This window comes from Typopeltis vanoorti, chromosome 3 (assembly GCF_054136105.1).
Source record: "Typopeltis vanoorti isolate ZY-2024b chromosome 3, IOZ_Tvanoo_1.0, whole genome shotgun sequence".
Lineage (NCBI taxonomy): Eukaryota > Metazoa > Arthropoda > Arachnida > Uropygi > Thelyphonidae > Typopeltis > Typopeltis vanoorti.
Window position 1 is genome coordinate 129,908,290 of NC_143551.1, and position 14,958 is coordinate 129,923,247.

Below are 14,958 nucleotides of genomic sequence, written 5' to 3' on the forward strand. Positions count from 1 at the left end.
GATGTGGCATTCACATCCAGAGCGCTAGGTCACCCAAAGAAGGTCTTAAGTGAGACTCTAGCCTCCATCTAGACAACCTTTTTTCTAAGCCTTCCGTCGACCTGTTCTGGAATCGATCGATTTCTGAAATGGGCAAATGACTTTTCTTCTGGAAGCGTTTCGTCCTGTAAAGTAAAAAAAAATTCACTGCAGAACCCACACTATTTCAGATAATAAAATATTTGTTAGAGTTATGGCCCACGTGATGGTGGTACTTGTTGGCTGGCCCTTCCCTGGATGCTGCTTAAAATTAGTGATAGTCTTAGGCCAGATACACTGCTTGGAAAGAAGTCAATGGACAAGATAATGTGAAGAACAGTCATAGTGCCTCTAGAGGTGATATATCAACTTATTGAAAATTTATTTAATTTGTAATCCTAAAATTTCCTCTTTGCAATAATCATTACTATTTCCTAATATTTTCTTACCATCTATTTTCTTATCATCTGTACAAAATAACTGATTCTTACTTTCTGCAAGATGTAGAACCTCGTTAAAAAATATGACTGCAGCAATCTTACAGTGCATATTTTCCACAAGGGTATGATAGCGATCAATGAGAATTTTGGACTACTCTTCCTATAGAAAGGTAATGAGATCCTAAACTGTTGTGGGGAAGACATCATTTGACTCACACAAAGATCCATTTCACCACTCAAATATAATGTTGTTGATACCAGGGCTCTACAGCGGCTAGTCACGCGTGGGGACGTTCGTGTCCATAAACCATGTAGTACAGCAGTAGCCTTATCACACTTACTCAGGACAATGCACTTTATGGTGCATCTGCTCGACAGAGGGTGTAGCGTGATTCATTGCTCCATAAAACTCCTTTCCAAGCTTCCACATCGCAATGTACAAGCTCTTTGCACCGCTGAAGATGATGCAGCATGTTAGTTTGGGTAATGTGGGGCTTGCATACTGCAGTCCTACAATGAGCATCCATGTTGTGAGCCCTGGTTCTGAATGTTCTGTGCAGATTCGGGTTTACTCAATGCTCTGAAGACCGCATTCCGTATGTCGGTAGACGAATGGCGGTTTACATATTATTCTTCATCCACTCTATGGTTACATTTCAGTGAGGTGGTTGATCGTCCACTGTAGCTAGCAGTTGCAGTTGACTCTCTACGATTCCATCTCGGTTTTTTTTTATTGCTGATTGCTCACTTTGTTAACAGTTTGCCAAAGAGATAGACTTGCAACATGGCATCGTATCATAAGGCCTCTTTCAAACTTTTGTGGTATCCTTTTTGTAGCCATTTCATCCAGATATAGTTTTATTGATTTGGGAGCATCATATTCCTAATATTTATATACCAGCTACAAACAAGTTAAATAATACGATGATGCACCTTGACCATGAGGGTGGCCGTTGACTTCTTTCCCAGTAGTGTATCTCTGATTAGCTACCACTGGAAATCGAATTCCGTCGTCTCTAAAAGTCAGATTGGACTAAAATGGCATCACCTACTCCCTATAAGAGAATAAAAGGTGATATCTGCTTTTTTTAAAAAAAATAAATAACATAAGTACTAAGGAAGAACGCTATTTCTGAAGATTACAAACGCGAATTCCAATGAATTAGCTTGTGGTAATTTGTAGTACTGACGATTTCGAGTAGAAGGCAGGTACATATTAAAATTTTCGAATCTCGCCCAAAGGGGTCACGTGGTAGCACGCAGCAGGATAAAAAGCAAAAGGTTACACCCAGCAAATTTTGGTTGAAGGAAGCTCTTTTCATGAAGAAATAAAGTTGCAAAGTTGGATGCTTTTTATGTCTCAAAGATATCATTTAGATTATTTCATGAGGGGGAGAATTATTGGAAAGCTTGAAAGTCTCAAAGTTACTTATATTACCAGACAGTGTGGAATGTCACATAACTTTGTATCCAGTCTGAAAGGCATTTCAAACCAATAAAATGTGTTCCAGATGTTTGCTAAGAGGTAGCACTCGTTCTACCCAGGAGAATGAAGAGATATTTTGGTTATAACAGCAAAACGTAAACGCACCATGGTAGGTTAGTTTGCAAGTCGGCTCCATTCAAGCACAGGTACTCGGATATCTCGACAAACCGTGGCAAGATGTCTGTGAGAAGTAGGCCTATATGCCAAAAGGCTGGTAGTGTGCATCTCTTTATCCACTGCTAATCGTAGAGCACGTTTTTTTTTTTCTAATCGATTTTGCATCCATTAAAATTGGACAAGACACCAACGGGTTAATGTAGTCTTTGAAAACTATTTGATTTAATCTTACCTACGATTCTAGACGACAGCTGATTTGGCGTGGAAGTGGCACTGCTTATTATCACGAGAATCTTCTTGAAAGGGATAGACACGGCAGTACTGGGATCATGGTGTTGGATCGGAAGGTATTATGCTTAATAGATGCGCCGAGCTACATTTGCTGAAAAAAGGGACTGTGATCGATGAACGATATTGTAACGAAAATCTTCAAAATTGTGTTCGATTGATCTATTGTGCTGTCAAGAAAGAATTTATTTTTATGGATGACAATGTTACACCATATCGTACACAAGCTGTGAAGATACTTCTGGAGACAGAGGATGCTAATAATAGAGTTGCGAGCACACTCCCCAGACTTCAACCCATAGAACACGTTTGGGGCGCAATAGAGAGAGATGCATTGCTGATCGAAATTCCCCTCCAGAAAACAAACAAGGCTTCATCCTTGTACTGAAGCAGGAGTGGGACAATTTCACCCAAGAACTAAATCACTTAGCAGTAAGCAAATTACGACGTTGTGAGAGCTGCATCGCAGATCACGGTGGACATATTGACATGTCCACCATACTAAAATGTCTCTCCTCATAGAACTGTATAATGCTATAAGAACGGTACATTAATCCCTTAATTAAGTACTGTGTAGCTCAAAAGCCTGTATAGCTCTGTGGATGTGGCGTTTGCACACCCACCGAGCTTGGCCGCACGAAGTCTTGGTTTCGAGTCTAGTCGGCGACTAGAGGAAATTTTTCTAAGCCTTTTTTCGACCGGTTCCCGAGTTAGTCGATCTCTGGCACGGGCAAGCAGGTTTTTCCTCCCGGAAACTCTGGTTTTTCTTCCTGTGAACTCAAGAAAATCGATCGTAGAACCCACATTATTTCAGACATTAAATATATTGTGTTAGGGACCACGAGATGGCGGCACATTTGAGCCGTCCCTCTTCACTGCATACCGCTTAATTAGTGATGATAGCCTTGGGCCATCTGTCTCTGATTGGGTACCAGTGGAGATTGAACTGCCCACTCAGTCTCCAAAAGTTAGATAGGGCTAAATGGCCTCGCCTACTCCCGTATACGGGAATAAAAAGGCGTTAGCTGATTTTTTTTTTTTTTTTTTTTTTTTTTTTTTATTAGAAATTTGCAACTTTGGCCAAAAACGTGTTGCAATTTAATTTGAACGAAATTTTAAAAAAATTTAGTATAATAATTTATTACTATGCTGGCAATAAATTTATGTCCAGATTTGGCCGTAATTACGAAAATTGTTTTTCATATACATACACGTAAAAATGAGGTTCGTCCTTAGATTTTAGACATCAGTGTATATTGGAATTTAGAGAAATCTTGTTTTGATGATTTCTGTTAATATTTATCTAATAGTTTCAATAATGTTAGTGTTAGGAACCACAAAATGGTGATAGTTGTCTGCTGTATTTTCCTACTCCGATGCCAATCAAAATCATTAATAAATTTGGGTAGCTGTTTGTAGTCGCTAAGGGCAGAGATGGCTGCATGCCAGACTTGAACAGTTAAGGTTAAACTTTGCATACTTACTTTGAGGAATAAAAGGCATTAGCATTTTTTTTGTTAATTTTTGATGTTTTATATGAAAAATGAGTCAGTCTTAAATTCCGAATAGTTGGAATGAATTTAGATTTGTTAATATATTATATTTCATAGTATACGGGTTGCTAAGGGTCTAAAATAGCTATGCTGTAGCCAGTGGCAGCCGCTGAAAATTTTAACTGGCGGTGCTGCATATAAATATAAATAAATAAATAAATATATATATATATACATACATATATACACACACACACACACACACAAAAACCTTTTCCCCCCTAATCAGTAACAAATTTATTAATAAATAAATTTATATTAAAATATTGCTTTATTAAAAATATTTCAACCTCACCACGAACAAACACCAATAATAAAATTTCGTATCAATAGCAATGACAAGCGCAAACGGCGTTAGATTGCAGTGAATTTGGTTCGTGTAACGATAATTGAAAAAATATTTCTTTTCGTATTTTCATTAGCGACACTCGCCAAAATTCAGCCTTGTATCTATAATAAATAATTATGTTATTTTAACAAAATAAAATAAGATTTACAAAAAATAGTTCGCCACGACACGCGCCAATAATAAACGTTTCATATCTCACAGAAATAACGCGCGGAAGCACACTTGAGATACACTGCCGTTTGAGTAGTTAGTTGGGAATGATGTAACGTGCAATGACAAGCGCAAACGAATATCGGCGTTAGATCGCAGTGCATTTGTTTGTAATTTAAAGAGTTAACAGAACAATTCCAATTAACTATTCATTCAATGTCGAAATATAAGCTGCAACTTTTCAGATGTATTGCATTTATATAATGTTGTAAGCATTGCTATTATTTATAAACACAAACAAAATTTACTTTTTTCCTTGGGAGTGCTGCAGTGTCGCAGTGCTTAGGTACGGGCCGTCACTGGTTGTAGCAGGATTAGTCATAACAGTTGGAAATTCAGAGAACTGAGCGAAGCTTCTTGATTAATGTTTAGGCTATAATTCCTTGTGGTGCATCCTGTTTTCGGATAACTACCTACATGAATGAATAGGGCTAGGTTTATAATTTCGGTCTTTGGAAGCTTTCTTCGGATGAAAGAGGCGATCACTGTGATTTCAGTTACCTCAACAGAACTGAAGATTACCACTGAAGTATCAGAGAGAAATATATATATATATATATATATATATATAAAGCTAGTAGAAATTTAAATAACACGATGTCGAGATAACTGAAGTAGCCAATGCAGAAACAATAACATGGGAAATATGCTTCTAAACAATAATTAAAAGACAGGATATTCATTATTTAGTAGTAATCTGGACACGGAAGAAATTATCAGCTATATTATTCAAACATAAATATGATGATGAACTTCTTGAATAACAGGTAATTTAAAGTAGGGAGGTGCGAAAAAATTTTAATCGAAAATTGGACAATGAGACATTTGTACTGTCCCATAAAAATTTCTACTGAAGAAAAAAAAATGAGAGAATTATTCAAGAAGTTAGAAAAGGCAGCATTAAAGGAGAAAAATAAAAGAAAAGCTTGGCATTCTAAATAGTATGGTTGGAAAAGTTTTGGAGAAAAACATCAGAAGTAATAATAATAGCAACCACTTGACAGATTTTCTCCCATGACGTAGACTAATCATTAGACACACACACAAGAAGATTTAACACTTTAGTTTTAGTGATCTTCTTCTTCTACAGCTTCTGCCACTTAAGTGGGGTCACTGTTTGTTATGAGTCTCCTCCACACCTTCCTGTCTTGGGCTGTCACCAGATCCAAGTTCTTCATCTTCAAGTCCTCTTCTACCAGCTCCCTCCATCTCTTCTTTGGCCGCCCACGCTTCCGCCTTCCTTGCACATCCATCTGCATGACCCTTCTTCCCACATATTCGTCCTCCCTCCTCATCACATGACCAAACCATCTCAACCTTGCCTCCTGTATTTTCGCTCCTAAGTTCGTAACTTTCACTGTTCCCCTGACATAGTCATTTCTCAGATGATCCTTTCTGGTCACACCGCACATCCACCTAAGCATTCTCATCTCTGCTACTTCCATCCTGCTGATGTTATTTTTCCTCAGGGCCACAGTTTCTATAGCATATGTCATAGCTGGCCTCACTACTGTCCTATAAATTTTGCCTTTCAGATTGATCGGCACCCTCTTATCGCATAACACTCCAGCCATCTCCCTCCAGTTCCTCCAACCCGCTTGTATCCTGCATCCCACTTCCTTCTCAGCTCCTCCATCTTCTTCCACTGTTGAACCTAAGTATCTAAAGTCTCTCACCTTCTTGATGACATTTCCTTCCAGCTCCAGATCTGTCTCCTGGCCGCCGCCCACTGCGCAACACATATACTCTGTCTTACTTCTGCTCAGTCTCATACCTCTCTCTTCCAGTACTTTTCTACATCTTTCCAGTTTAGTTTCCGCTTCCGATGATGATGGCAAATTACACATGGAAATAGATAATAGAGTGTACAGTCCTCTTATGGCCGCAAAATACTGGAACAAATTTATATGGCATAAGAAAAAAAATTAGACAAATACTATACTACATTACTGTTATATAAAAGAGTCTTCAAATCAACTTTAACTTCTGGTTCTGAGAGCTTAACAAAGACTTCAATCCATAGGTATCAGAGTGCTGAAAAAATTAGAGAATTGAACAAAGGCAGCAATAAGAACCATAGTAATGAAAATATTACACATACAGGTTACTAAATTAGAAGTCTTTGCAGACGCATGTAAACTTCCCTTACCCTGTGTTTATTCAAAATACTTGGTCGCGTTCGTCATTACCCTGGCAATGATTTCAAAATGCTGCTGGCCAATAATCGCCGACGACTTGTTGTGGATGCCTGTTGGGCTGGAGTCATGATTTCGAAACAGCAAGTCTGACTGATTTTTCAAAGGTAACATATCCCGGGTGTTTAAAAAAAGTGGAAAAAGAACCTCATTGCTTGTTTCAGACGTGTAACCGTGGTCCTAAGACAGTCTGCCAGGAACAAGATCGCCGTTGTCACAGGAGGCTCTTAAAGACAAACAGAATTTCCTGTGCAGTAATTGACCAAAGCACTTAATAAAGGCTGTCTTGAATCATATCTCACCGACTTATGAGCAGGAAATTATTATATATAGGCACCTTCATGGAATCCAAAGACATCGCGGAAAACAGAAATTATTCCCACAATCTATCATACTTCTCCTCGAACCATTAACAAAGCACTCACAACTGACACTGTTAATCCATTCCATCCATTCACCTCCCTCTAAGCGAAACATCTAAGTCCTCACATCCCTACTAATCACGTCTTTACTCAACTTCCAGGGATAACCACTTGTTCTGCATCCTATAGTCAAGTTCTGAAACAAATCCCCTGCATCAATCCTATATAATCCTTTAAGCAACTTAAACGTCGCTATTACATCCCCTCTTTTTCGCCCATTAACTGACTTCTGCAATCCATATACCTCATAGGAAAACGTACACAGACCATCCACCAACTCTTAGTCGCTCACTTCAGAATCCCCTCCATCACTTCCTCTTCCACAAGCAATTCAGACATCAGCACAGTAATCCAGATATGGACGTATCAAGGTTTTATAGAGAGAAATGACAACTTTCTTATCACTTCTTTGTGTGTTCTGCAATAGCCAAGGAATCTTATGAGTTACCTTGGCAATGCTAGCAATTTGCTCTCCTAACTCCCAATATTGTCTACCGCCAGCTCTATATCTCTAGTTTAATTTATTTCTTGGAGTACAGTTCCAAAAATGTGCTACACGGCTTGTAATCGATTTATCCCAAAATGCATAACTTTACATTTCGCCAGATTTAACTGAATGAATTATCGTACGCTGATACTATCAGCCTATCATAAATCACTATAAATCACCCTGCAAGCATATTCATATCGCCTTGATTCACTATTACGTTTACAATCACTCTTCCAAACAACTGAATATTTCCTTTCAGTTTACTTCCTATATCATTTATGTAGAAATTAAATAACACCCACTGGATGCAACACAAGACTAATGATCCAGTAAGAATAGATTTAAACTTCCCAGATAGTATAATAGACAGTCATTAAGCATCAACTGAGATGGTTTGGTCATATTCAGAGAATGGCTCCTCATAGTCTTCCATATTTAGCTCTGAATGGATATATATAGGAAGAAAAAGATCATTCCCATCTACAGTCATGATTGAGATGGCTAAAGATCGCGATAAATGGAGAACCTTTCTTCTTAGTGGACTCACCCCGTTACCAAGCCGATGAAATGAGAGAAATTAAATAAGTGGTCCTAGTACTAAACCTTGTGACACATTACTAGACACTTGCTTCCTCCTGGCTTCTACTCCAACATATACCACTAATAATAATAATAGTTAGTCTTTTTGATATCTGTCTAGCACCCACCCTTTTATTTATATACATAACCAGTATCATGTCTATTCCCATTTGTTCTAATCTGCATGGAACTCCATGTGGCATTCTGTTCAATGCCTTTGCATAATCCAGCAGAATCATCGTGTAGCATTTCCTCTATCCAACTCAGTTGCTCACTTTATTATAAAAAGTTAATAAATTACTAAGGCATAACCGGCCCTTCATAAAGCCTGCCCCCAAGCCTCATAGTGTATCATTCTTTTTTCACACCTACTTGAATTCTCCTTTTGATCATTTTTTCCAGTAATTTTTCGACCTCATAAGTACTGATCTGTCTATAATTTGATCTGCAGTCCTAGAACGTCTTATGCTAACGAATTATTTTGCCCTCTTTCCAATCCCTTAGAACTCTACAAGAACTTGTACTTAAATTAAAGAACCTAGTCAGAAGCTTTACAAGTTCTCTTGCATATTTTGGCAAAACGCGAACCACTATACCATCTAATCCCACCAATGTAGACACATTGGTAGGATTAGATATACCATCTAATCCCACTGATGTATCTATCTACATTGAGTTTCTGTGATATCCTAAGAACCTCCAATGCATTCACTTGTTCCCACATAAAAGTATCTGTCACTTATGTCATAGCATTAACCTCACTTGATATACCTTTGAAAAGTGATCACTCAGCAAGTCAATTTTGTTGGCTTCTGTCACCTCGACACTATCAGCAGTCATTAAGGTTATTAGTTAGTCTTCCTTTTCTTGATACATAACAAAATAACTACTTTCTTCTCATATAATGTGATTTTGCCTTCCCTACCATACTGTTCACCTTTCTTGCCTGGTCCTTTTGGCGTTCAGAAGTTACTTGGCTAATGATCAAGTAAGTAATTTTTCCTCTTTACATACACCCAGCAATATTTTTTTGCTTGCAGTTCATGCGAAATGACACTTCACTTATTTGACTTCTACTGATTAATTTTCCTTACCATAGGTATGCCATTTAGTATTGCTTCCTCTAGATGCCCTCTGATTATTTCCCATGTGCTACCCATCCTTCCCATGCAGGGCTTTATGCCATAGCATAGCACAGCTTCAATCTTCCCCCTAACCTTATCGTAATCACCTGCCTTTTGGTTCTATATATACCTCTTCTTGGCAGAATATTGTTTTGCAATCTCCTGAGTCAATACCATATGGTTACTTTCTCCAATCACAGGCAACGTGGCAACCTTAGTCAAGGATAGCTCTCCTGATCCTATGACTTGGTCCAATACTCTCTCCTCCAGTCCCCTCCATCACATGTTCTCTCAAGTAGTTCTCAGGTGTATAAATTCCATTTCTTACTTGCAATGCGATCTTCCTTCCTTCCAATCTATACTCCATAGTTGAAGTCCCTCATGATAATCACTTGGCCTGCATTAATTGTACTAATTTGCTGATGCACGTCTTCCAGCTTATCTTAGCCTATAGCAGCAAGCAACCGCTTATTTTATCTTATTGGCCTTGATTTCACGTTTCAAATAAACAGCCACCCTCTTGCCTATCTCATACTCTTTTTGGCTGCAATTCATTTGCTGTTATCAGCAGTGTCCCTCGATTAATCCTATATTTTCTATCCTCCATGAAAATACTGAACCCTTCATATTCCTTCCCTGTAACTACATCATCTACTGTTAGCCAAGTCTCATTGGCTAGCACTAGATGCACCGAGTCCCTAATCAATATTTTTGCTTGAGACAGATTTCGCACGTGTTGGCTGTTCTGACGCTCACTCGCTTCATGGGTAACTTCATACACACTCACCTGCATCCACCGTAATTGCTTGTTTTCCTGAATTTGGTTTGAGCATACTCAGTGAACAAAGCTCTCTCTCTAGACACCTAACATCAAAACAATTTAGCTAGAGTCCATCACCATTAATCGTATCACAAATCATACATCATTCCTTCTGCATAGCCTGTGAATTCATTTGCTCTCAACGCCTTCCTCCTCAAATCACCTCTATCATAGTGTGGCAGATTTATAATTTTCACCTTCTCCCGATTTTTATTTTGCTTTGTTCAATAACTTCTTCATATCCTTTTTCATAGAATAGTTTCACCAATCAGATCATTAGTACCAACCAAGACAACCTTTCTGCATCCATATGGCATGACTAATATTAATTTTTATGCCAGAAAAACATTATTTTATACTTTCGCTAAGTATTGCTCTGATCATAGAGGATCAGTAGATATTTTTTCCTTCATGTTTATTCACATGATTCATGTGAAAAATGGCTGGATTCAGGCCAAATAGAGGCTATCAGGATCAGATCTTCACTTTACAACAAATAGTCGAGAAAGCATGGGAACATAATAAAGATCTGTATTAAGGCATATGACAAGGTGCCAAGAGAGAAACTATTCAGTACGCTACAGTTATATGGTGTCAATGGGGCATTATATCAAGCAATACTTAGTCTTTATTTGAGTTGTAAGTCAGCAGTTAGAATTGAAGGAAGTACAGGAAGATGGTTTAATGTTAAATCTGGTGTGAGACAAGGATGTACATTATCCCCCATCTGTTATTCATTATCTATATGGATCACATTATGAAGGAAAGTGGTATTAAACGTGATATCAAAATTGGATATGTTAATGTCAGCTCTTTGCTTTGCGGATGATGTTATACTTCTCAATAAATCCGCTATAAGTCTGCAAGATTCTCTGACTAAATTGAATAGCTGTTGTAATAGATATGGTATGAAGGCCAGCAATAAAAAGACAAAGACAATGAAAATAGGCAGAATCATTGAAAATGTCAACTGTGTTGTGAATGGAGAACCTGTGGAACAAGTAAAACATTTCAGCTGCTTAGGCATGATTTTTAGTGAAGATGGTAAATTAAATATAGAAATAGACAATAGAATCAGCAAAGCTGGTATGGTAGGAAGTCAAATGAATAAATTCATATGGAATAAGAGAGAAATTAGTCGGAACACGAAATTAGCTGTATACAAGACAGTGTTCAAACCAGTTTTAACTTATGGACCTGAGAGCTGGGTCAGAAGTAAAACACTTGACCAAAGACTAGAGACCACAGATATGAGTCCTGAGAAAGATTATAGGTGTGAACAGATGGCATCAATGGCAATATCATATTAAAAACGAGGATATTAGGAAAGAACTTGACATTGTCAGCATCCAGGAATGCGTTAGGAGAGCTAATCTCAGGTGGTATGGTCACTTAAACAGAATGGGCGAGGAAAGATTAGCAAAAGAAGTGTTCTCTGCACAGGTTGGCAGCAAAACGACCCAGAGGAAGACCAAGATATAGGTGGATTGATACGGTACAAAGTGCCTTAGACGATAGAAATAAGTTCTGATAATGTTGGAGTCTTGACAAGTGACAGACTGATTTGGACGAAAATTGTAGATAGGAAGTTAGTAATGATGTACTTTTTTTTCATGTAGTACTATCATATCCTGTATACACCCCTTGAGGGTACATGGCAGGAATTTGATGATGATGATGATGAGAAGTGAAAAAGAAACGCATATTGATTCATTAGTCATCATTGCCCTCAGTCTGCCTCTGTTGTAGCAGACTTACAAACTTATGAAGAGTAATTTGCTAACTTTCTATAATAGAGGGACAGGCTGAGTTGGACAAATGGCTACAAAATCCTGCTGGATTTTGCAAAGGGACTGAACAGGATCCACACGGAATTCTGTTACACAAACTGCAACAAATGGGGATGGATATGGATAAAAAGGGTGGCTGATGGGCAGATACCATAAAGTAGTATGTGGAGAAGCAGAAGACTAGTGGTGTTCTACAGGGCTCTGTGCTTGGATCACTGCTTTTTAATTTGTACATGGATGATAAAGGAAATAGTTTGCAGGAAGATATTCAGTTGTTTGCTGATGATGCAAAGTTGGGTGGGGTAATAGTTAAGTAGGGTGATGCAGAGAGTTTGCAGGATGATTTAAATATTCTGATAGTATTGGCAAAACATGATCCATGTCAACTGAATGTGGAAAAGTGTCAAGTTATGTATTTTGAGATCAAAGATTACAACCTGTGTCCCATATTGAAGGAACTCTGCACATTGCAGAAAATGATGGAGGCCTGGGATTTAGGAGTAGTAGTGGATAGTTGTTTGAAGTTTAGAGGACATATTGCTAATGCAGCCAGGATTAGTTACTGAAAATTAACCAGGGAAAAGAGTTATCATTCCTCTTTATAAAGCCTTAATACGACCACATCTGGATTACTGTGCTCAGGTCTGGTCACTGGGGTTCTTTGGGGATGTGGAAGTGGTGGAGAGAATCCAGAGGCAAGTGACCAAGATGGTGAGAATGCTTCCTATAAAGATAGATTGAGGGTCTGTGGATTTCTAAACTTGGTTGATAGGAGAATAGGACTAATGGAGGGAAATGTTTAAGAACTCAGCTAGAGGGTGCAAAACAAGAGGTTATCCCTGTACATTGAGAAAGAGTGTGGTTAGCAAGGGCATAAGGACTAAATTTTTCAGACTGAATGAATGGGTTGTCTGAGTCAGTTGTAAGTGCTTTGTTATTGGTTTCAAGGAGAGGTACAATAGTGTTCATTGTTTTGGTCTCCCACAATGAGTCTTAGGACAACATGGGGTGAATAATAATAAAAATACTACTACTAATAATAATACCCTAATAAAAAAAATACTACCTAATGATAAAAAATAATTTTTGTACGAACTCTTTTGAATTTGAAATTAAATTTCATCTTGCTCAAAACTATAAATAATCATCACTTATTTCAAATCCTCTGTATATTCTTGTGTCCTGAACCAGCAGGAAAAAACATTATCAACAATAACAAAGTGAAAGCTTGTCTTCTATCTTCTCTCCACGTGAGTTCGTGCACATTTTTATGTTGGAACATGGTGTTAATAATAACTAATTGATGATGTTCTGAACAGAAATCCAGCAGGTACCATTATTAGCTTTGCTCTTTTCTCCAAAAAAATTGTGTGGTAATAATTTTGTACTCTGTTTATATCTCCAACAAGAACTAAATTTTCTTTTTTCATTCTGTCAATTTTGAAAAAACAATGCTAAAATAAGAAGCCAGTCCACATCTGAAAGATATGGACTGGCTTTTAGTCAGTATCAAGTTTCACTGCATTAATTTATCCAAAATTCAAAAGACTGAAATTTTAATTCCATCTTTAAGTCTAAACCCAACAACCAATGTTACCTCTAAGTCATGTTATTGTTTTCCCATTATAATTTACAGTTTCATTACAAATATTTGGCTGTAGCTTGATGCTTCAGCACTAAGTAGGGTACCACTATAGTGCAAGCAGTCTTACATGAAGGGTGGCAGGAATTTCCCTCTTGGAAACCAATTTTTCATTTCACAAAATAAGTAACACTATGACATTTGCAGGTTAACATACACTAGTTATTTAGTATCATTATTTTCTAATAAATGTTAGAAAACATAATGATGGGAGTTCACTAATGGGATTTTGCTGATTACTCCACAAGTTTCCTAGTAGGAATAAAAAACATGTTAAAACAAAAAACACTATTACAAGCCGTTATGCTGACTGACCACTGTTAAATGAATAAAACTTAAAATGGATCATACAAAGTGGTCAAAGTTTGCAGCAGTTTTAAATTCATAACTGAAGATATACAAATAAGAACTATTTAGTAAAAATATAAATGTTCAAAGTCTTACAAATTTTATATAATAATTTCTTTCATGGAAATAGAATTTTTTTTTAGTCTCTTTTTTTGGATGAACTCAAGATCAGAATAAACAATTAAAGCAATAACAGTGCATCAATGATATATTGACAGAGTGATATATATTTGGCAATAAAAAGCTTTTATTTATAAACATTGATATTTCAATGTTACAATTCTGATTGGTCCCAAAATAAAATATGTGAATATCCCTTTCACCAAACTGAAGAGTACTCTACAGATTTCATTAGTGAAAAATTAAGTTGGAGCTAAATCAAAAAAGGCACCTTTCATTTTAGACATTAAAATTACATTCATAATATATTTAAATTGTCATATGATCAACTAGAAGCTAATTACATCATTCTACTGCATCGGTTTTAGCTACAGAGAATGGCTTTTCAACTGGAAGTGTCCCACAATCAGCTATGATAACATCTTTGGCTGGTTTATCCCTGCCATCTGTTTTTGTAGATTCAATTTTCCTAACAATATGCTGTAAAAATAAAATAAATAACAATCAATAACTGTAGTATATACAACAGTAGACGAAACAAAAATGATCAAGAAATGGAATAAGCCCTTTTAATTTTTTTTTAATACTCATTCTATACACAAAAGGTAGTAAAACAGCACATCAGTGACTTGTGTAGATCATACTAAACATTCATTCTACTAATCCTGGGATAAATAGATTAACATCTCCAAATTTGATATCAAGTTTAACAGCAGTTTCCATCACAACGTGATCAATAGATTTATAACAGTAGAGATAATGTACACCCTTGTCACACACCTGACTTAATATCAAACCATCTTCTTGTACCGTCTTCAAATCTCACTGCTGATTTACAACTGAAATATATCAAGCTATGTATTGCTTGATATAATGTCCATTTACACAATATAATGGGAGGGTTTTAAACAGCTTTCCCCTTGGCACCTTATCATATGCCTATTCCGGATCTATAAACACAGATCCT

The 14,958-nt window shown here is 37.1% G+C and overlaps 1 protein-coding gene across 1 annotated transcript in view; it reads right to left on the minus strand.

The window, feature by feature from the left end:
• Nucleotides 1–14,100: 14,100 nt before the first annotated feature.
• The window catches only part of LOC150108567 (peptidyl-prolyl cis-trans isomerase B), a 50,052-nt gene continuing 49,194 nt past the window's right edge, over nt 14,101–14,958 (minus strand). The window contains exon 5 of the mRNA XM_090416008.1: nt 14,101–14,471. Within this exon, the coding sequence (XP_090272134.1) occupies nt 14,337–14,471 (135 nt within the window). The 3' untranslated portion in view covers nt 14,101–14,336. The remainder of the gene's footprint in view (nt 14,472–14,958) is intronic.